The following is a 22,735-nucleotide window of genomic DNA, read 5'->3' on the forward strand; positions in this document are numbered from 1 at the left end:
AGACCTTTGAGAGGTTGTTCAAACTGCAGGGATTTGAAGTGAAATACACTTACCTTCTTACTAGGTTTTTCCAAACAGGAATCAGACCTCAAAGATCAGCCACTTTGGCCACAACTGCTATGGAAAAAGAAGCGAGGGTTTAAAGGGGACTTGCAGCTGTTAGCACTTGGTCAGAGGTTGCGGACAGCTATTGCTGCCAAGGAACTTAAGGCCTCAAAATATTGGCCCGTAATCTCACTGGAGGACACTGCTCATACTTTGGAGAGCCATGCCTTAGATCACTTCTGTTGATTGGCTTTAGATTACAATAGAAAGCCCAATGTAGGTTTTTCAAAAGCTGTATTAGAACATCACAGTATTCCAATTTCCAAAACAACACTGAAAACTCTGTCCATACTCAATACCATTTTGAAAATACACTTTGTATGTATTTGAACTAAAATATGAAGGGTAAAACAGAGAAGTACCTTCTGAAATCTGACAAGTATTCAAAATTAGATGGCACTCAAACTTTGCGCTTGAGCATGAGCTGTTGTGAAAGTGCAACTGTTTTGTAATTTCTGTGGAATGAAACCCCCTTTGAATAATTATTAAATACACAGAAAACCCTATACACAAAGTTATCACAATTTTATTACCTGAGACTATGAGATTTCAGGTATCTTCAATAATGCAAAAGTCGAGCCGTTGTTTCCGTCAAGGAAATTAATTTCATGCCTTCTGGATTTTAAGGGATTAAACATGGTCTGTACCTTCATTGTGTAACATCAACCAGTGTAATAAGACTTTTCTGAACTTACACAACATCCATTCAACACATTATCATCTTTCTGAATTTAAAGCCATTATTCTGGTGAATGTGGATATCCTGTTCACTCCTGAATTATAAAAAACATACTACAAAAATCTCTTCTTTAAAATACATTTTGGAAAACATCTTTACAGCAAGTATCTATCATTTTTATAATGATCAAAAGACATAAAGGAAAAGTATTAATGAGACAACATGATTTTTCTCAAAATGAGAATGGAATAGTGTTGGGTTTAAAACAGACACAATATTTGTCATATTCCTAAAAGTTACCAAACATATGAAAAGCTATTAGCTTCCACAGCAATTTATCCCATAGATCTCATCAAGTTGGTCTAGTTTGGGGTCACGCAGTTTTTGTCTGAAATATAAGGTACACAACTTAGCAAATTCAAAAACAATGGTCCCCACAAACTCAGGAATCATTTCTGTTTAAAGCTGCAGTACTCTCTTTAAATTAGTCAACATTGTAAATACAATTTCAATAAACTTCCTCTTCACTTATTCAGATTTTCAAAAAATTGTTAATTAATTTAAAATGTCTTGAATTAATTTTTCAAGTAAAAACTTAACAGAAAACCAAACTGGCAGAATTTGTAGAAGATGCAGAAAGTTGTTAAGATAGAGATACAACTGTAAACATACAAAGACTTCCTAACTTAAGTGTGATTTTTGTTTATAAGAATGGAGCATTTTGTCAAAGATTACCATTGCAGATTCCCATCTTAGCAGGGAACATAAAGGTGAAAAAAAAGAGCAGATTTAAAGATAAGTCACATTTATAAAATAAAGGGACTTGGTAAAGCACCATTCACTACAAACAGTGCGTGTTATTTCTTCACCTTTCCCTGCCACCCCCCACCAACTCTCTCCAAGCTAAACTCCTGTGGAAACAACATTTGTGGATTAATCTTTCAAGTACTGAAAGATACTTTCAGGCTTCAACCTACGTAGACGTTTTTTTTTAAATTAAATTCTGTAAAACTGATACTCTATTTTATGTACATTATAAAATGGAATTCCAGGAATGCACAGATCCACAGGATTTCTTAGTTCAATGTTCTCAGAACAAGCGTTTTCATGTGACAAGTTTGAATTTTAGAGCCAAAAAGTGATTTCAGTACTCAAAAATTCACTTTTATTAGAGCTAAGCTTTTTTGTGTTCATATATATTTGTAAATATTCTTAAAAAGTTACTCAGCATATTGTGGAGGAATATAATTTTTTAACAAAATATAGGTTAAAAATAATCTGATTTAATTAAAATACACTAAGTATAGCTACTACCTGCACTGAAAGAACTGATTTTAAAAAAAAGAATACTGTAGCTATAAACAGAGCTATTTCTCAATTAACATCCAGTATTTCGAAATGCCAGTTTCAGGTTCTGAAAGAATGAAAATTCTCCATGAGACAACTGCTTTGAAGTGGGGTTAAATAAAAAGGACAGTAATTAAGGGAAGTGAAATGTGCAAGGATCTGTCATCTTTCACTGTGCAAAGTCTTTTGAAATAAAGTTTCAAGCACACAACTTAAAATGTATAATACAATTGAAACAGGTCCATTTTCTGTCTTACAGATACAATATCTTCTTCACTTATGAACTTCCAAGTTTGCTTTTTAGAAATCCTACCACTTTTCCATTTCTGAGTTGATCAGCATTATGTTACTTGTAAGTTATAGTAACCATGTGAGTAAATTGTTAGTTCTCCCGGGCATATCGTGCTCTGCTCAACAAGAGCTAACAGAACTTCACTTCTGTAGTGTTCCCAATTGCTACAAGGCAAGTATTCATGTACTTCACTCCACTGCAAAGCCACAAGTTTCCTCAACTGCTGTCAACAATTTCTCATAAAGCTTCTTGTAGGACTCATAAGGAGGAATGTCTATACGGTTAAAACTGAAGAGAAAGGCAACAGTCAGTGAACATACATGGAAACAATATTTGTCACAGGTGATTACATTTATTTGTGATCTATGTAATAAACTAGCTAATCCATCTAGATAAAAGAAAAACTAAATGTGGCACAGCCTTTTTGAGAGAGGGTAGTCCTATGGCTAGCTTGTCATAGAGTTCAGTTAAAGACATAATTATTCACTGGATCAGAAAAGAAATCTGCTAAATAGATTGTTCTACTTAATCAATATTTAACAGTTGCTTGTTTAGAGCAACATTACAGAATAAAATGGAATCACATAATTGAACAATCCTGCTATGGCTCGAAGAAGGCCATCCAAAACCATTGCTTTAAGCAAGCAATTCATTAAAAATATTGCTGCACAATTAGTATCTTCATAAAGATGTTGCCATTAATTACAAATTATAAACAAAGGAATTGTCAAAAGCTATAAATATTCATTCTCAGTACACTGGCCTTTTGAGTATTCTGAAAAATCAGAATAGATGTTCCAAACAATAATCAATTGTGGTTGAATGATATAATTTGAAAGTTATTGGCTAGAGGGTTTACAATATATGATTACTGTGTGAAAACTTGTTAATTGGTAATAGAGAAACTCACCATGTATGTGCTTTGGGAAGGTTTTCTGTGTTGGCATCAACTAGATGGATGGTGAAAAGTCTTGGGCCTGCAGCACCTGTAGAACCTTACAAATAGAAAATCTAGTTAAACCATACAGCAAGTAACAAAACAGTTTTAACCCATAAAAAGAAACCAAAGAACTGCAGATGCTGGAAATCCAATTTTAGTATGCTCCATTGTCATTTTTAAATATGTTGTAACAGCAAGTGTGATATTTTATATAAGCATCATAAAGGGCTTGAAAGACAATTTGTAAGCTACAATTTGAGGATTACAGTCACATGACAATGGATAATAGACACCTTAATATTAGTGCAAGATATCCAGTGCAGGAATTCAGCCCCTTTTGGTTGGAAATGGCACTGGAGAATTAACCAATTAGTTGCAGGAGAAAGATCATGTACAATGTAATTTGTAATGATGATGGAGTCCTGCTTGCAAGTGAAATGCCAAAGCCAGTTGTTGGCAACCATCTTTATTCAATATAGTTCACCACAATAAGCAAGAAAAGGCTGAATGCACTTGATCAAGCAAATGTTACGGGCCTGATAAAGTCTCATCTGCAGTACTGAAGACTTGTGCTCCACAAATAGCCACATCGCCAGCCAAGTTGCTCAAGTACAGCTACAATATTAGCCAACAAGTGGAAGATTCCCAGGTATGCTGTAACCAGAAAAATGCATGAAACTTTAATCTAGCCAATTCACACTAACAAACCTACTCGTAATCAGGAGTAAAGTGATGGACAGACTTTTTGTCAGTGCCATCAAAGGGCACACACTATTAGATGCTTACTGATGTTCAAGTTGAGTTCTGCCAGGACCACTATTTTTCATTCACAAATTGCCTCTTGGTTACACTGTCCAAAGGAACAATGTTCATTTTATGTATACTCTTGATAATATGATCTGACCACTTCTCTCAAACCCTCTACTGTTGCTAAATTATCAAAGTTAAAAATCACACAACACCAGGTTATAGTCCATTTGGAAGTACAAGCTTTCAGAGTGCTGCTCCTTCATCAACTAGTACAGGTAGACAACCCCGCACCCGAAATCCAAAGGTTTTTTGTAAATTTTTTTCTCATTAACAAGGTTGTTTGGTATGTAAACAGTTAACCCAAGTTGACACCCATTCAATGTGTGTCACTCAGATGTGACGTGGAGGGGAGTGGGGGGCACGGGGTGGCATGGCCCAGCACGGGCAGACCTCAATTCTGTTTCAGGGCCCGTTTTATTCAGTGAGTCTGCTGTTAGGTAAGGTTGTTTAAACTTTCACCAAACTATCACTTATTCTGAAATTCAACAACTTCTGAATTCCGAAAACCAGCTGGTCCTGAGCATTTCGGATGAACCCGTTTGACTATAACCTGGTGTTGTGTGATATTTAACTTTGTCCACCCCAGTCCAACACCGGCACCTCCACATCACGGATAAATTATCAGATCAACTAACCAACACCGAAAAAATTCTTCAATATTAGAAAGAATAAAACCTGTCCTAAGTATTTTCACTGCTTCCATTCCTTAGCTAATAACTCCATCTTTCTCTCTGGCAATAGTCTGAGGTGAAGCCAATCTGTTTGAAATCTTGGTGTCAGATCTGATCCTAAGATGAGCTTCTGGCTTTACATTTATGCATCCATTGGACTGCTTATTTCCAGCTTCAGAATACCGCAACCTGGTTCATCTGCTGCTGAATCCCTCACTCATGCTATCTTTATCTGCAGGCTCATCTATATCAGGGTACTCATAGTAGACGGAGGAGAAAGTGAGGTCTGCAGATGCTGGAGATCAGAGCTGAAAATGTGTTGCTGGAACAGCGCAGCAGGTCAGCAGCAACACATTTTCAGCTACTCATAGTAGACACCCACATTCTGCCCTCCTAAAACTTGAGGTCACTTACAATGCTGCTGCTCATGTCTTAGATCACAGCAAGTCCTGATCCCCTATTATATCATCTTTGAATTCTTTTCTGTTCCTTCTACCTCTGTAATCTCCTCCAATTCTGGTCCTTCATCTCGATTGCTTTCCCTAATTCTGGCATCTGGTGCATTCCAATTTTAGTTCTTTCACCACTGATGGCCATGTCCTCAGTTACATTTTTTTTCCAATTTGTGCTTAGGATGTGAGTTTGCTGAATAACCCAGCATTTATTCCCCATTCGTAGACATCAAGCATTGGTTATCCTCTTGCACCTCTCTACCTTGCTTTCCTCCATTAAGACACTCCTTAAGATCTGTGGCTATATCTTTAGACCTAACTTCTGACATTCTGACTCAGATCTTCTAATGTAACTTAATGGCACACATATTTGACTGTACTCCTGTGAACTTGACTGAGCTGTTTGCGCATGCACTCATTATGTACATATAAAAACTAAAGTTAGAAATCGTAAATTTTGTAAAGGCATCCTGGATTAGAGTCTATACAGTGTATTGATCTGGCATTCAAAATTGCATAATGATTAATAAAAGTCAATTGAAATGCTGAAATTTATTAGGATATTCCTTTTTAAACATATACACACAAGACCTCTATCCATTACTTCTTTTGTTTCTTTGAGGACTCCAGGTATATCCAATCTGGCCTATGTTGAAAACAATGCATTCTGCATTGTTTGTTATCCATAGTAATTACTTTATCGGTCCCGGATATATTAATGGATCTATCTCCTCTGGCATTAATGCTTTCCATTCCATTATCCTATCCATTAGAATATCTGCTCATTATGGAGTTCAACAAATCTGAATGCAATCAATGTATTTTCAACACTGATATTTTCTCCCCTCGTCCCACACACCACCAGTATGCCCAAAAAGTCTATTCTTGACTATACTCATCAGCTTCCCCATCTCATCTCATTGTTATTCCCAAACAACATTCTTCATATAAAAGACATGTTTGACATCTATGCTGATGACATGCAGTTCTATTCCTTCATTTCTCAATAAGATTTCTCAGAGTCACTGTTCTGACAGATTACTTGCCCAACATATAGGCTTGAAAGATTACAAAAAATTTGTTATCAAAACACAATGATCTTCAAACCCACCAAAATCTGCACAGATTCACCCACCTCCCCAGACATTCTGTTAGGCTAAACATTCACAACCTCAACGATCTGTTCAACTCTAGGTTGTAGCAATTTATTTATACAAAGGCACACATGCAACACTGAGTCAAATGTTAATTTAATTCTTTTATGGGGGGGGGGGGGGGGGGTTGACTAGGATTTAATGTTGGTCAAGACAGCCAAATATTTCCCTCTTCTTTCTTGCATTATTTAGGAAAAGACTGGTGGGATGACAGATTAAAATCATTGGACAAAACTGTGTTGTGGACCAGACCAATCCCCCCTCAAAATATATTAAGATGATAGTCTGGACCCTAACTTTATTGTACTTTAAAGGCAAATGTAATGTGTTGCATTCTAGATGCAATTCAATTGGTCAAACTACTCGACTTCAATCGAAACACACTTCATTTTTACATGACCGTTAAAATACCGACAAAATAAAAATAAAAGAATTGGCTTAACTGTAACTCTATCGAAATGCTTAACAAAATAATATACATACACACATACACATAGTAACTACTACTAATTAACCATTCCAATATAGTAACTTCCTATAAACACACCCTTGGCAAAGGCAAATTCAATAGATTGTCTTACATGCAATTCTAGCAGGAAGAGAACCCTAGCTTTTAGCTGTAACAGAGAAAGGTATAACAGCTTTCACATCCAGCTTCAAGAGCCCAGAAACTCCGGAAGCTAAAGCTAAAAATTCTGATTCTGTGGGAGCTGGATCCCACCCAGTCAGGCTGATTCTATTGGTCCAACTTTAAAAATAAGCCAAGGCCTCAGAAGCTGTTTACTTTATCGGCTTTTAGCAGACCTGTCTGAACGTGTCTTCGTATAGAAAAAAAAAAGGACAAAATACACCTTTTAAAACTACAATTGTGAAGAGCTTGTATTAGTTATATCCAATTTAGTAAAAAAGAATTTTTGCAGAATGAATAAGGAAAGGCAAAATGAAGGATCAATTCTAAAAGGGGTTTAACAGCAGAGGAACCTGGGGTCTATGAACAAAAACTGCTCAATGTTGGAAGGCCAATTTGAGAAAGTGGTTAATAAAGCATATGGAATCCTAGCCTTCACAAATAGAGGTATAGCATATAAAAGCAAGGATGTTTTGGTCAACTTTTATAAAACACTAGCTTGGTCCAAACTGGAGTAGTGCATCCAATTCTGGGCAACACACTTTAAGACACTGGAGAAGGCGCTGAAAATATTGATGAGAATGATCCCCGAGATGTGGAATTTAAGGTACATGGATACTTTGGACAACTGGCCTTTTTAAAGAAGGAGATTTGAACGAGTTGTTCAAAATTATGCGGGATCTGGAAAGAGAGAAATTGTTCTTGCTGATGGACGTGTCAAAAAACCAAATGGCAGCAATTTAGAGTGAATGGTAGAAGTAACGAAGGCAACGTAAAAAAAAATTAATATACAAATGTGACACATATGACAATATATAAAACTGTGTGATTCAATCTTGGTTTTCAAAACTGAATTCAATCATTGCCTGAACAGAAACAATTTACAGGGTAATAGGTATAGGATGGAAGAATAGGAAGAGCGGAGTTATTTTTCAAAGATCTAGTGTGAACCCAAATGGCCAAAAGCATTTTTTATGTGCTGTAACCAATCTATGATTCCACAGTCATTACATTTGACTGAAAGAAAATGGCACAAATCAACAATACTCCTTAACTAATGCACTGAAGTTTCAATCTGCATGCATGCTGAAGTCCTAGAATGGGGTGTCAATCATTTCACATATAGATAAGATGTCACCAGTGGACCAAACTAACATACTTGCAAGCAATATTTATTGGAACTTAATATAAACACTATAAAATACTTAGCTATTTCCAGTTTTGCTCTTTATCTAATCAGCAGTAAGTCTGATGATTAAATACAAACATAGTTTTCTGTCCCACTATGTTGCATGTGAATTTCAAAGCACCACCATTTTTAAGTATGGCTTTATTTACAAAGAATCCACAACACTCGTTCACACCTGTATGGCAAAATAAAACCAAACAGATCAACTTGCTTATATTGTTTTATGTTATACAGTTTTATGTTATCCACCTTGTAGTGCCTTGAATCCCTGAAGAGGTACCCGGGAAGATCCGGTCACAAACTGAAGAAGTCGTGCTCTCCTTTCCTCATCGAACATCTCTACTGTTTGCCAGAACCACTTTACTATATTACTGTCAGATGTACAGTGCTTCAGACGTGTATTAGCCTTCCAGTCCTTAATGTCAATCTTGCCCAATCCACCAATAATCAACTGCAGGAAAAAAAATCAAATGCACATACTTGTTTCAGTACACATTCCAGTATCCCACATCATGTTTAAATGATTGGCATTTGTTGCACTTAAGTATACAATACATATTAAAAGTACCCAGATCAATGGTGAACAAACCTGCTGACAAAACTGCCTAAACTTAAATAATTTATCAGCCAAAAGTGTTTCATGGCTATTATTAACCAGGAAATTCACCCATGAAGTTATAAAACTAAACACAAGTGCTTTGTACATCTCATCAATGCATAAATGAAGCACTTCTGAAACACATCATGGCAAACTGTACTCTACTGAATTAGCATTGAAAAACATCAATAAAAGGAAGACACAAATGGCTAACACCATCGTAACAAATAAACCAAAGAACTGCACATGCCGGAAATTAGGCACAAAAATACATTGCTGGAAAAACTCAACAGGTCTGGCAACATCTGGGAGAGAAAACAGAATTATGTTGCAGGTCCAATGACGCTTCTTCAGAAATTCTTATTCCAAAGAAGGGCCACTGGATCCGAAATGTTAACTCTGCTTTCTTTCCACAGAAGGTATTGACCTGCTGAGTTTTTCCAGCAATTTCTGTTTTTGTAACCATCATAACAAATCTCTGCCAGATAGGTTCAAAGTCTGTCAGTATGCAAATGACGACTGACTAACCAGATGAATTTACAAGTAGATGGACACTGGGAAGACTACCAATATGCTGGTAAGCTGAATGGTTTTAGCCAGATAAACATTAGCAATGCCCATACATGTGAGGTCTCATTGCCATGGCAACTTACACCCAAATACTCTAATCTTAGATTAGGCTATGATCTTTGGGTGTGCTTTTCAGGAAATAATGCATACACCTTAATCAGGCAGATCAAAACTCAAAATATTAAGGTTCCTCAGCAGGTGGGCTTGATTTTGAGACTGTCAGTCATGATATTACATTCCCAAATGCCGTACCAGGCTGATGAGAAAGGAAAGAAGGGAAATAGGACCTATTAAATATTTTTGTGTTCAGCTATTTAAAGCTACATTTTAACCAAATATGAACAAGACCGTTACCTCAATTTCCTTCTGATCAAAAGGTTTAAGTAGATGTTGTGGAATAAGCTCATTAAATCCCTTCTGCAAAGCCAAGAATTGTGCCTCAATTCCTCTCATAAACCGCCAGTTCACGTAAAGCCTGAACACAAGGTAAGATAAATTAATGGAGTCAAGTTAGAAATGTAATAAATGCAAAGACATTTTGATTTGTAAAACTATATACCAATTTAAACAGACTTATATGAAAAGTTAAATTACATGTAAAAGATGTCGGGTCAATATTAATATTGAAAGAAGTTGTATTTCTACAAATAGTAACATGATAGAAGCAGCACAATGAAGTAATCTGGAATGCAGCCAAGCAATGCCAGAATGGATTTTGTGTGCAATTTTCAAAGAACTAATTGTAATATTAGGCTACAAAAATAATGCTTTATTTTAGGGTTGTAGGACGATAGTTGAGATGGTGAATAATTTAAATAATCATCGTATTTGGGTTGCCAATATGCTCAATTTTCTCCCTCTGGAATCAAAACACAAAATAAACATTAGCTATTTTAATTCTTATGCATAATGCACTTTGAAACAACAAACAATCTACAAAATTTATTTAATTGATGACTTTTCATTGACACCTGTTGTTCCATTTTATAATTGCCTTGGTTGTAAATAATTATTCAGCAAGTTATTATTTTTAACTCCTGAATTAGTGAAAAAATGTCACTGAGTTTGGTATCGCAGACACAACTCAGACAAAGATTTCAGCTTGTCAAGAAATCACTGTGTGGGTGCAGAATCCTTTCAGGATGCACATCAGACTTGAAGTCAGGAAGTCTGAAGTGAAAAATCAGAGTCCTGATCTTTCAAGACAGGAGAAAATACTTTTTCTGACATAACACTCCTTATTCATCAAGATGAATTATTTCAAAAATCCAAAGAGAAAAATGTCATGAGACACTCCTGAGCTCAGAATATTTACTTCAAAACTGTGCATGAAAGAGTAGCAAAGCTCCCACTCCACTACCAATAACAGAAAAATAAACCACTGACCTCACATATTCTCGTTTATTCTCCTCTGTAACAGGTACATTTCTGCCATTTGGTTTCAGCTCTTGTTGAATAATCCGACCAAAACAATTGTGCTCAACACAAAATGTATGATCAAGTACAGGTGTGATGTCATTTTCACTATAACAGTAAAGAAAAAAAATTGGCTATATAATTTAATAAAATATCAAATGCAAATGTCTATGCTCAGTTACAGCAAAGACATAATTCTTTTTCAGACTTCAAATAATACCATCCAAGTTACACAAGTGCTTAGTGTTGATAAGTAGGCAAATCAAAGTTTTGAATAACCCTTGATTATTTATCATCCATTGCCATGGGGTGCTTAAAGTGCACATAAACTGAGAATTTCACAGAATCCTGATTTTCTCTAAACACACACAAAATCTCAAAAATATCAGAACAGGAGAAGGCCATTCAGTCCATTGAGCCTGTTGTGGTATTTGATCTGATCATGGCTGACCAAACACTTCAATATCTTTTGCTCGCACCATCCCCATAATCCTTTATGCCATTGGTAATTAGAAGTCTATCAACCTCTCCTCAAAACATTCTCAAAGACTAAGTCTTTCTACATAACCCAATGTAAAAAGATTACTTCTCGTGGCAGTCCTAAATGGAATCCTCCACTCCTTATTTTTAAGTAGTGCCCTTTGGTTCTAGATTCGTCAACGAAGAAAAAAATATTTTAGCTGCATTTACTCTGACTGTCCCTTTAAGAATTTCAAAGGTACAAATTGAGAGAGGACAAAGCTAACAACGGTATAATCCTTTATTACTTGTGGTTTATGGAATAATGACACAAATCCTACAGTTTCTGAACTGAAAGATGAAGAGTTACCTTTAAAAATCAACTCCTTCCAGTTTAAATAAATTAAAATTATGTTCTTTACAATAATTTGTAGAAAATTTATTTCTAAGAAATGTTATTGCACCTTTTCTTAAAGTAACATTGTCAAACCCTTACTTAGCCACTTTCGGCCTCGAGATGCAACAATGAATATCAGTCAGGAAGGAAAAATTGAAGAATTAATTTTACAGTGAAGCAATTCTATTAGCTGAACTCACAGGATCCAAACCAGGCTCTTGTGCAATTCTGGGTCCACAGTTTCCAAGTCTGATAACTGGATAGGTTTACCCAAGAGCTGCTTATAGAATGGTAATGTGAAGCCCCCATTAATGTAGTGTCCATGGAATACAGCCAGTCCCATTATCCGACCCACAAAATGAAAATACGACAAATGCTCCTGTGAAAACAGACATTGTTTGATTAGAAATGAAAGACTGCCATCCTGTGGTTGACTAGTAATAACACCAGCAGCATTCATAAAATTAACCCTCCCTAATAGCTCACTGAATTGTTAACATCAATGCAAAAAACGATACAGGGATTAAGTTCACACAATCAGTCAAATTGAATATATTCTCAGCAGTACAAAGTATTTCAGTTCAGGCCCAGGTAGAAATTAATTTAGAAGGGTTAGGATATGCAAATTATGCAAATTACCAACCCACAATAAATGAAAATGATTTATACCATATCCTCCATTTATCTCAGAGCATTGCTGAAGATGACCATGATTTCACTAGCATGGCAATGTTAATGAGTCTGCACTTTTGCCTTCAGATGGGAAAAAATTGTGGCTGCTAGAGGTGTTGGAGGTGATTTCCTTGAATTCCGGGAGCAGCAATTACTGTTGTATAAGCTGTTGCATTGTTTTGGATCTTTGAACATAAAACATCAGAACAACAGCATTTGTAAAAGGAGGAAGACAGACAAAGGCAGCTACCACATGGTCAGTGAGGGAACAAGAGAATGAAACCTACACTGCTAACTGACACAGCAAAGAATCTGCACAGTTACTGCCTTTGTTGGTGGAGTTCATCTATCTCTCAACAGCGGAGTGTGTCTAGGAAAAATTAACAAACAGCAAAATTCACAGCTGACGTTGGAGGAACCTGTGTGGGAGAGTTCACAGCACAGGAACAGATAAGTGTGTAGTTTTTACATGTAACCTTGCTGTAAGTCTACAGTACTGAGTGGGTTCTTCCTTGATTATGTGTTTTTTTGAGATCTGTCTCCTGTTTAAATTTTAAAAATATAAACCATAAGTACTAAGTTAGCCTGGAGCACTGTTTCTTTATAGCAATTTAGAAGCTATTTTGTGGGTCTGTAGATTGTGAAGGAGCAAAAATGACCTTTAGTGGAATGATGTGTTCTTCCTGTCCGATGTGGGAGTTTAGGGAGAGTTTTCACGTTACTGATGGTTATGTCTGCAGGAAGTGTCTTTGGTTGACAATCCTATCATATCGTATGGATCGGTTGGAGCGGCAGTTAGAAGCAATGAGAAATTTACAAGGACAAGGAGGTGTGATGTATGGCAGTCATGGGAAGGGAAAAAAAAATGCAGACATAATCAGGTAGCTGGGTTAACTCCAGGAAAGGTAGGAGGGATAGGCAGGAAATGTAGGAGTCTCCTGTGGCTATCCCCAGCTCAAACAAGTATGCTGTTTTGGAAAATGTAAGGGGTGATGGACTCTCGGACTCTCGGGGAAAGTAGCATGAACAGCCAAGTATCTGGTACGGAGACAGGGTCTAATGTAATGAGTGGTACATTGGGTTCCAAGCAAGTGACTGTGATAGGGGACTCTCTACTCAGACGCACAGACAGATGTTTCTGCGGCCAGCAATGAAACATCAGAATGGTGTGTTGCCTCCCTAGTGCCAGGATCAAGGATATCTCAAAAGAACGTGTAGAATGTTCTCAAAAGGGGAGAGGGACCAGCAGGAGGTCATTGTACGCATTGGAACAAACGGCATAGGAAAACGAAAAGAATGAGGTTCTGAAGGGAGAACATAGAAAGTTAGGCAATAATTTAAAAAGGCAGTCCTCGAGGGAAGTAATATCTGGATTACTCCCGGTGCTACGAGCTAGTGAGGGTAGGGATAGGAGGGTGGAGCAGATGAACGAGAGGCTGAGGAGCTGTGCAAGGGAGAAAGGTTCACATTTTTTGGATCATTCGAATCTCTTCTGGGGTAGAAGAGACCTGTACAATAAGAATGGATTGTACCTGAATTGGAAAGGGTCTAATATACTGGCAGGGATATTTGCTAGAGCGGTTTGGTAGGATTTAAACTCGTAAGATTGGGGGGTGGGACACAGGGAGGAAAGAGATCAATCTGAGTGAGGGAGGAAATCTGACTAGTGAGGAAACAGATCAATCTTAGACTGGTACAGTTGGGAAAAGGAACAAGTCAAACAGTCAGGGCAGGCGGAAACAAAGCAGAGAACAAGGTAGGACTGATAATTTAAACTGCATTTACCTCAATGCAAGAGGCCTAACAGGGAAGGCAGAGGAACTCAGGGCATGGTTAGGAACATGGGACTGGGATATCATAGCAATCCCAGAGACATGGCTCAGGGATGGACAGGACTGGCAGCTCATGTTCCAGGATACAAATGCTATAGGAAGGATAGAAAGAGGGGGCGAGAGAGGAGGGGGAATGGCATTTTTGATAAGGGATAGCATTACTGCTGTACTTAGGGAAGATATTCCTGGGAATACTCCAGAGAAGTTATTTGGGTTGAACTGAAAAATAAGAAAGGGATGATCACCTTACTGAGAATGTATTACAGACCCCCCCTAAAAGTCAGCAGGAAATTGAGAAACAAATTTGTAAGGAGATTTCAGTTATCTGTAGGAATAATAGGGTGGTTATGGTAGGTGATTATAATTTTCCAAACAGTGACTGGAACTGCCATAGTGTTAAGGGTTTAGATGGAGAGGAATTTGTTAAGTGTACACAAGAAAAGTTTCTGAATCAGGATGCTGATGTACCTACCAGAGAAGATGCAAAACTTGACCTACTCTTGGGAAATAAGGCAGGGCAAGTGACTCAAGTGTCAGTAAGGGAGCACTTTGGGGACCAGCAACCACAATTCTATTAGCTTTAAAATAGTGGTGAAAAAGGATAGGCTGGATCTAAAAGTTGAAGTTCTAAATTGGAGGAAGGCTAATTTTGACGGTATTAGGCAAGAACGTACAAAAGCTGATTGGGGGCAGATGTTTGCAGGGAAAGGGTCGGCTGTAAAATGGGAAGCCTTCAAAAAGTTGAGAGTCCACTGACAGTATATTCCTGTTAGGGTGAAAGGAAAGGCTGGTAGGTATAGGGAATTCTGGATGACTAGAGAAAATGAGGTTGTGGTTGAGAAAAAGAAGGAAGTATATGTCAGGGTAGAGACAGCAGAGATCGAGTGAATCCTTAGAAGAGTATAAAGGCAGTAGGAGTATATGTAAGAAGGAAATCAGGAGGGCAAGAAGGGGACATGAGATGTCTTTGGTAAATAGGGTTAAGCAGAATCCAAAGGGATTTTATCAATACATTAAGGACAAAAGGATAACTAGGGAGAGAATAAGGCCTCTCAAAGATCAGCAAGGGAGCCTATGTGCGGAATTGAGGAAATGGGAGAGATATTAAACTAGTATTTTGCATGTGTTCACTGTGGAGAAGTACATGGAAGATATAGAATGTGAAGAAGTAGATGGTGACATCTTGAAAAATCTCCATATTATAGAGGAGATAATGCTGGATGTCTTGAATGCATAAAAGTGGATAAATCCCCAGGACCTGATCAGGTGTACCTGAGAACTCTGTGGGAAGCTAGGGAAGTGATTGCTGGATCCCTTGCTGAGATAATTGTATCATCGATTGTCACAGGTGAGGTGCTGGAAGATTGGAAGTTGGCTAACATGATGCCACTATTTAAGAAAGGAGGTAAGGAAAAGCCAGGGGACTATAGACCAGTGAGCCTGACATCAGTGGTGGGCAAGTTGTTGGAAGGAATCCTGAAGGACAGGATTTACATGTATTTGGAAAGGCAAGGACTGATTAGGGTTAGTCAGCATGGCTTTGTGTGTGGGAAATCATGTCTCACGTACTTGATTGAGTTATTTGAAGAAGTAACAAAGAGGATTGATGAGTGGATGTGACCTATTTGGACTTCATTAAGGCTTTCAACAAGGTTCCTCATGGTAGACTGGTTAGCAAGATTAGATCTCATGGAATACAGGGAAAACTAGCCATTTGGATACAAAACTGGCTCAAAGTAGAAGACAGAGCTTGGAGGATAACTTTTCAGATTGGAGGCCTGTGACCAGTGGTGTGCCATAAGGATCGGTGCAGGGTCCACTGCTTTTTGTCATTTATGTAAAAGATTTGGATGTGAACATAGGAGTTATAGTTAATAAGTATGCAGATGATACCAAAATTGGAGGTGTAGTGGACAGCGAAAAAGATTACCTCAGAGTACAATAGGATCTTGATCAGATGGGCCAATGGGCTGAGGAGTGGCAGATGGAGTTTAATTTAGATAAATGTGAGGTGTTGCATTTTGGAAAGGCAAATCAGGACCCATACAATTAATGGGAAGGTCTTGGCAAACGTAGCTGAACTAAGAGACCTTTGAGTGCAGGTTCATAGTTCCTTGAAAGTGGTGTCGCAAGTAGATAGGAAGGCATTTGGCATGCTTTCCTTTATTGGTCAGAGCATTGAGTGTACGAATTGGGAGGTCATATTGCAGCAGTATAGGACAATGATTAGGCCACTTTTGGATTATTGTGTGCAATTCTGGTCTCTCTCCTATTAGAAGGATGCTGTAAAACTTGAAAGGGTTCAGAAAAGATTTACAAGGCCATTGCCAGGGATGGAGGATTTGAGCTATAGGGAAAGGCTGAATAGGCTGGGGCTGCTTTCCCTGGAGCGTCGGAGGCTGAGGGGCGACCTGATAGAGGTTTATAAAATCATGAGGGGCATGGATAGGAAAAATAGACAAGGTCTATTCCTTGGGGTGGGGTAGTCCAGAACTAGATGGCATCGGTTTTGGGTGAGGGGGGAAAAATTGAAAGGGATGTAAGGGGCAACTTTTTCACACAGAGGGTGATGCATGTATGGAATGAGCTGCCAGAGGAAGTGGTGGAAGCTGGTACAATTACAATATTTAAAAGGGATCTGGATGGGTATATGAATAGGAATGGTTTAGTCCCAAGTGCTGGCAAATGGGACTAGATTAGGTTGGGATATCTGGTCGGCATGGACGAGTTGGACCAATGGGTCTGTGCTGTGCTGTGCATCTCTATGACTCTTGACATCACAAATGACCTAAAGAGCAGTTTTCACTAGTACTTGCAGAGGAAGGAACATATCACCAGCAACACAACATAAATGCTGTCGGAAGGGGAAGCTGTAACCATTCCTAGCCATGGCTGAGCTGATTATTTATTTCACAAGTAAAGGCCCACATGTGGCTACTTACCTGCTGACTAATAAGTACCTTACTTGGACATAGCAGAGTCAACCTGAACAAAGTCATGAATTTCAACTTTCAAATATATTTCTGTACGTGCATTAACTTTGCCATTTGTTCAGGGATGTGAAATCCACTTCTAAAACCAAGCAGGTATATTCCATAGAAATAAGAGTATAAGTATTAAATAGTTACAGTTGATCAGTAATTGGTTCATGTTCTCACATGACTCTTCCATTAATCATTCCTTCTTGTGAAAACAAGAACTTTCCAGAGGAAAAATATAATCACTACTGAAATCAAATGGTGATAAAAATAAGCTAACTACAGAGTAGACTGCTGGACCTAGGTAGTCTGACTCTTGCACCTAATTAGGTTCCTTTGTGGAATGAGGGATAGGGTCATTCAAAAATTATACATGAAGTTATTTTTGGCAACTGAACTTTGTTGCATATACTTGCTTTACAGAGGAAACCTATAAAGATGAAAGATCAATGTTCTGAATCATATCGAACCCTTACAGAACAGTTTGCTTTTATTCAAATTTCAGTGATGTTAGATACTCACAGGGTTAACTGCAGAATCTGGGTTGATCTGTAGCGTGTAGATGTTATCAGTTGAATACTGAAATAGTCCATAGTATGGATTCAGCATTTCATGACAGAGCAAATACAACCATTCCCTATAAAACACAAAAATGATATTGAAAAGTAATCAGGACTGTAACACTAGAACCAGACTAGGGCACTTAGGTTATCAGAACAGTTTATTTTACTCTTATTAGAAATGGCAGCTCTATCTTTATAATCTGAATTCTTAATCTTTCTGTGTGCCCTTACTACTCAGTCCTCATTTCACAAGTAAGGAGCCATCATACTTTTGAACACCTCAATTAACTTCACATCTATGGTTTTCTGGGCCAGTGCTATTCGTGTTCTATCCACATGAAGAACTTCTTCCTGGATTTACTTTCAATAACATCGTCCCAGTTCCATGTGCATACTCCCAAAGTCTCCAAATATTTTTTTTTTTTTAGATTACGTACAGTGTGGAAACAGGCCCACACCCACCCGCCGAAGCGCAACCCACCCATTTACCCCTTTAACCTAACACTACGGGCAATTTAGCATGGCCAATTCACCTGACCCGCACATCTTTGTGATGTGGGAGGAAACCGGAGCACCCGGAGGAAACCCACGCAGACGCGGGGAGAATGTGCAAACTCCACACAGTCAGTCGCCTGAGTCGGGAATTGAACCCGGGTCTCTGGCGCTGTGAGGCAGCAGTGCTAACCACTGTGCCACCGTGCCGCCCACGGTGGCACAGTGCCTCTCAACTCATCAGAATATTCTTCTACTGTTTTCGCCCATCAATACTCAACCACTTCATGCAGCACACAGAACATAGCAGTTACAGCGCAGTACAGGCCCTACGGCCCTTGGTGATGCACCAAACTGTGAAACCAATCTGAAGGCCATCTAACCTACATTACTCCATTATCATCCATACGTTTATCCAAAGACCATCCAATGATCTTAAAGTTGGCGAGTCCATTACTATTGCAGACAGGGTGTTCCACGCCCTTCTTATTCTCTGAGTAAAGAACCCACCTCTGACATCTGTCCTATATCTATCACCCCTCAATTTAAAGCTATGTCCCCTTGTGCTAGCCATCACCATCCAAGGAAAAAGGTTCTCACTGTCCTCCCTACCTCATCCTCTGATCATCTTGTATATCTCCATTAGGTCACCTCTCAACCTTCTTCTCTCTAATGAAAACAGCCTTAAATCCCTCAGCCTCTCCTCATAATGCCTTCCCTCCAGACCAGGCAACATCTTGGTAAATCTCCTTTGCACCCTTTCCAATACGTCCATATCCTTTCTATAATGCGGTGACCAGAACTGTATGCAATACTTCAAGTGTGGCCGCACCACAGTTTTGTACAGCTGCAACATGACGTCATGGCTCTGAAACTCAATTCTTCTACCAAAAAACGCTAGCAACACTGCGCCTTTTTAACAACCCTATCAACCTGGGTGGCAACTTTCAGGTATCTATTGACATTGACACCGAGATCTCTTTGCTCATCCACATTACCAAGAATCTTTCCATTAGCCCAGTACTCTGTCTTCCTGTTACTTCTTCCAACGTGAATCACCTCACACTTTTCTGCATTAAACTCCAATTGCCCAGCCATGCAGCTTATTTATATCCCTCTGTAACCTGCAACATCCTTCAGTAATGCCCATAACTTAGAGTCATCCGCAAATTTTTTTTTTAAGATTAGATTACTTTACAGTGTGGAAACAGGCCCTTCGGCCCAACAAGTCCACACCGACCCGCCGAAGCGTAACCCACCCATACCCCTACATTTACCCCTTACCTAACACTACGGGCAATTTAGCATGGCCAATTCACCTGACCCTGCACATCTTTGGACTGTGGGAGGAAACCGGAGCACCCGGAGGAAACCCACGCAGACACGGGGAGAACATGCAAACTCCACATAGTCAGTCGCCTGAGGCGGGAATTGAACCCGGGTCTTTGGCGCTGCGAGGCAGCAGTGCTAACCACTGTGCCACCGTGCCGCCCACTAATGGGTGGCATAGTGGTTAGCACTGCTGCCTCACAGCGCCTGAGACCCGGGTTTAATTCCCGCCTCAGGCGACTGACTGTGTGGAGTTTGCACGTTCTCCCCGTGTCTGCGTGGGTTTCCTCCGGGTGCTCCGGTTTCCTCCCACAGTCCAAAGATGTGCAGGGTCAGGTGAATTGGCCATGCTAAATTGCCCGTAGTGTTAGGTAAGGGGTAAATGTAGGGGTATGGGTGGGTTTCGCTTCGGCGGGTCGGTGTGGACTTGTTGGGCCGAAGGGCCTGTTTCCACACTGTAATGTAATCTAATGTAATATAATCTAAAATTTACTAACCAATCCTTCTACAGCTCATCCAGGTCATTTATAAAAATGACAAACAGCAGTGGCTCCAAAACAGATCCTTGTGGTATACCACTGGTAACTGAACTCCAGGATGAACATTTCCCATCAACCACCACACTGTCTTCTTTCAGCTAGCCAATTCCCGATCCAAACCACTAAATCACTCTCAATCCCATGCCTCCATGTTTTCTGCAAGAGCCTACGATGGGGAACCTTTTCAAATGCTTTACTGAAATCCATATACACCACATCAACCACTTTACCCTCATCCACCTGTTTGGTCACCTTCTCAAAGAACTCAAAAAAGGTTTCTGAGGCACAAACTACCCTTTACAAAATCAGTGTTGACTATCCCTAATCAAATAATTACTTCCTAGATGGTTATAAATCCTCTCTCTTATAATCCTTCTCAATACTTTACCCACAACCAAAGTAAGGCTCACTGGTTTATAATTACCAGGCTTGTCTCTCCTCCCCTTCTTGAACAATGGGACAACATTTGCTATCCTCCAGTCTTCTGGCACTATTCCTGTAGACAATGACAACATAAAGATCAAAGCTAAAGGTTTTTCAATCTGCTTCCTAGCTTCCCAGAGAATCCTAGGATAAATCCCATCCAGCCCAGGGGACTTGTCTATTTTCACACTTTGCAGAATTGCTAACACCTCCTCTTTATCAGCCTCAATCTTATCTAGTATAGTAGCCTGCATCTCAGTACTCTCCTCGACAACATTGTCTTTTGAGGTGTGAATACTGATGAAAAACATTCATTTAGCGCTTCTCCCATTTCCTCGGACTCCACACACAACTTCCCACTACTATCCTTGACTAGCACGAATCTTCCTCTAGTCATTCTTTCATTCCTGGCATACCCTATAGAAAGCTTTAGAGTTTTTCCTAATCCTACCTGCCAAAGACTTCTCATGTCCCCTCCTGGCTCTTCTTAGCTGTCTCTTTAGGCCCTTCCTGGCTAACTTGTAACTCTCAAGCGTCTGAACTGAGCCTTCATGTCTCATCTTTATATAAGCATTCTTCTTCCTCTTGACAAGAGATTCAACTTCTTTAGTATGCCCGCTCGACCACTTCCTCCCTCCCTGTCAGGTATATATTTATCAAGGACAGCAGTAGCTGTTCCTTGAACAAGCTCCACATTTCAATTGTGCCCATCTCCTGCAGTTTCCTTCCCTATCCTATGCATCCTAACTCTTGCCTAATTGCACCATAATTGTCTTTCCCCCAGCTATAACTCTTGCCCCGAGGTAAATACCTATCCCTTTGCAACACTAAAGTTTTGGCACCAAGTTTCATATTTCCACCACAATTTAGGTAAAGATGTTACTCTTGATTTCTTTATTGGATTCTTGCAATAATTTTTTTTTGTCCTGGGTTTTGGACTCCTACACAAGCAGTAATATCTGCTATCTTGCTAAACTCCACCATAATGCTAAAGACATATTGTTCTTTTATCGAGAGTGAACAGCCCCCGCTTATTAGACTTTTCTGCTAGCTTTGCTTCTCAGTTCTGGTAGTGTTTAAGCTTATAAATTATTTTTGCAATTTCTCCTTTGCTTCTATCTTCTCTTTCAAATATGAATGCCAGAACTGTGCATAAAATAAGTTTAGGTTAAACAAGTTTCTATGTATGTTTCAGAATTTTCTTGATTTAAATTCTATTTTTCCAGGAAATTATCAAATGTGTTACGTGTAAGACATGTCAGCTCCCCTATGAGTGCACATACATAAGGGGCACCTGTAGCTGAAGGCTGTCCCACTGCTCCACCACATATGCACTGTACAGTTGCATACGCATTAGTTATGATCACATGTGTACAAAGCTTTGTCGGGAGGTGGTTCTGGGGAAATTGGCCAGGGAATTAGAAATGGGGAATTGGAAAATGCAAAGACCACGGTAAGGGAGATGGTCACATGTTTAGTCACAGGGAAACAGACGGTCAGTAACTCAATGGTTAGCAACAGACCGACAACATTGGAGTGAGCAGAGTTTGTTGGGGTGGAGATACCATGATCCAAATAAAATGATACAAAGACACAATGACTTCCTTCTGCATTGTAGCCATTCAGTCCATTGTGTATGCACTGGTTCTCGGAAAGAAATTCATTTTGTGCCATTTCCCAATTTTCTTCCAGTGGTCCTGCGCATTCTTCCTTTTCAGACAACAAATGAATTCCCTCTGAAATGCATCCAGTGAAACTGCCTCCAGCACACACTCAGGCAGTGCATTACTGATCCTAGCCACTGGCTGCATTAAAAATGTCTCCCATATGTTTTCTTTGTTTGTTTTTGCCAAATACTTTAAACCTATGCCAATTATCTCAAGTCTATTTTTGATCCTTCCACCAACGGGAACACAAATTTTCCCTATTTACTCTGTTTAGGCCTCTCCTGACTTTATATATCTCAAACAAATCTTTTTTTAGCATTCTGTTCTCTAAAGAAAGCAGCTGCACTCTTCTAATCAACCAGAACCATTCTCCTCAATCTTTTCTGCATCCCCTCTACTGCCAATACATCTTTCCTAAAGTGTGATGTCCAGAACTGAACATAATACTTCAGTTGAGGCTGAACTAGAGCTCTGAATAAGTTTAATATAACCTCCTTACTTCTATACCCAATGCCAATAGTAATAAAGTCTAG

The 22,735-nt window shown here is 39.1% G+C and overlaps 1 protein-coding gene across 5 annotated transcripts in view; it reads right to left on the reverse strand.

The window, feature by feature from the left end:
- Positions 1-613: 613 nt before the first annotated feature.
- Positions 614-22,735, reverse strand: part of smurf1 (SMAD specific E3 ubiquitin protein ligase 1) — a 122,406-nt gene continuing 100,284 nt past the window's right edge. For 4 of the 5 annotated variants that reach the window (XM_043711258.1, XM_043711256.1, XM_043711259.1 and 1 more), the window contains 7 exons: positions 17,712-17,826; positions 11,908-12,086; positions 10,822-10,959; positions 9,790-9,910; positions 8,517-8,718; positions 3,334-3,418; positions 614-2,711 (listed from right to left, as the gene is read on the reverse strand). In XM_043711258.1, coding sequence (XP_043567193.1) covers positions 2,612-2,711; positions 3,334-3,418; positions 8,517-8,718; positions 9,790-9,910; positions 10,822-10,959; positions 11,908-12,086; positions 17,712-17,826 — 940 coding nt within the window. In that variant the 3' untranslated portion in view covers positions 614-2,611. The remainder of the gene's footprint in view (positions 2,712-3,333; positions 3,419-8,516; positions 8,719-9,789; positions 9,911-10,821; positions 10,960-11,907; positions 12,087-17,711; positions 17,827-22,735) is intronic. The other variant, XM_043711257.1, reaches the window with a different exon arrangement.

This window comes from Chiloscyllium plagiosum, chromosome 21 (assembly GCF_004010195.1).
Source record: "Chiloscyllium plagiosum isolate BGI_BamShark_2017 chromosome 21, ASM401019v2, whole genome shotgun sequence".
NCBI classification, from domain to species: Eukaryota; Metazoa; Chordata; class Chondrichthyes; order Orectolobiformes; family Hemiscylliidae; genus Chiloscyllium; species Chiloscyllium plagiosum.